The 1,432-nt window shown below is 35.4% G+C and overlaps 1 protein-coding gene across 1 annotated transcript; it reads left to right on the top strand.

The window, feature by feature from the left end:
* Positions 1-737: 737 nt before the first annotated feature.
* LOTGIDRAFT_80997 (hypothetical protein) lies at positions 738-1,103 on the top strand (the record flags this gene model as incomplete). The annotated part of the gene is made up of 1 exon (XM_009065339.1): positions 738-1,103. A coding segment is annotated over one exon (366 nt), but the record flags the coding sequence as incomplete, so codon positions are not given.
* Positions 1,104-1,432: the final 329 nt, after the last annotated feature.

Genomic DNA, 1,432 nt, shown 5'->3' with positions numbered 1-1,432 from the left:
ATAAGACAAATAGTCATCAGACTGGATTGTTAGTATATGGCCAAGATAAGACAAATAGTCATCAGACTGGATTGTTAGTATATGGCCAAGATAAGACAAATAGTCATCAGACTGGATTGTTAGTATATGGCCAAGATAAGACAAATAGTCATCAGACTGGATTGTTAGTATATGGCCAAGATAAGACAAATAGTCATCAGACTGGAATGTTAGTAAATGGCCAAGATAAGACAAATAGTCATCAGACTGGATTGTTAGTATATGGCCAAGATAAAACAAATAGTCATCAGACTGGATTGTTAGTAAATGGCCAAGATAAGACAAATAGTCATCAGACTGGATTGTTAGTAAATGGCCAAGATAAGACAAATAGTCATCAGACTGGATTGTTAGTAAATGGCCAAGATAAGACAAATAGTCATCAGACTGGATTGTTAGTAAATGGCCAAGATAAGACAAATAGTCATCAGACTGGATTGTTAGTAAATGGCCAAGATAAGACAAATAGTCATCAGACTGGATTGTTAGTAAATGGCCAAGATAAGACAAATAGTCATCAGACTGGATTGTTAGTATATGGCCAAGATAAGACAAATAGTCATCAGGCTGGATTGTTAGTAAATGGCCAAGATAAGACAAATAGTCATCAGACTGGATTGTTAGTAAATGGCCAAGATAAGACAAATAGTCATCAGACTGGATTGTTAGTATATGGCCAAGATAAGACAAATAGTCATCAGACTGGAATGTTAGTAAATGGCCAAGATAAGACAAATAGTCATCAGACTGGATTGTTAGTATATGGCCAAGATAAAACAAATAGTCATCAGACTGGATTGTTAGTAAATGGCCAAGATAAGACAAATAGTCATCAGACTGGATTGTTAGTAAATGGCCAAGATAAGACAAATAGTCATCAGACTGGATTGTTAGTAAATGGCCAAGATAAGACAAATAGTCATCAGACTGGATTGTTAGTAAATGGCCAAGATAAGACAAATAGTCATCAGACTGGATTGTTAGTAAATGGCCAAGATAAGACAAATAGTCATCAGACTGGATTGTTAGTAAATGGCCAAGATAAGACAAATAGTCATCAGACTGGATTGTTAGTATATGGCCAAGATAAGACAAATAGTCATCAGGCTGGATTGTTAGTAAATGGCCAAGATAAGACAAATAGTCATCAGACTGGATTGTTAGTAAATGGCCAAGATAAGACAAATAGTCATCAGACTGGATTGTTAGTATATGGCCAAGATAAGACAAATAGTCATCAGACTGGATTGTTAGTAAATGGCCAAGATAAGACAAATAGTCATCAGACTGGATTGTTAGTATATGGCCAAGATAAGACAAATAGTCATCAGACTGGATTGTTAGTATATGGCCAAGATAAGACAAATAGTCATCAGACTGGATTGTTAGTAAA

This window comes from Lottia gigantea (assembly GCF_000327385.1).
Source record: "Lottia gigantea unplaced genomic scaffold LOTGIsca_6956, whole genome shotgun sequence".
Taxonomy (NCBI): domain Eukaryota; kingdom Metazoa; phylum Mollusca; class Gastropoda; family Lottiidae; genus Lottia; species Lottia gigantea.
Note: the sequence above shows the minus strand (reverse complement) of the source record. Positions and strands in the feature narration are given on the sequence as shown.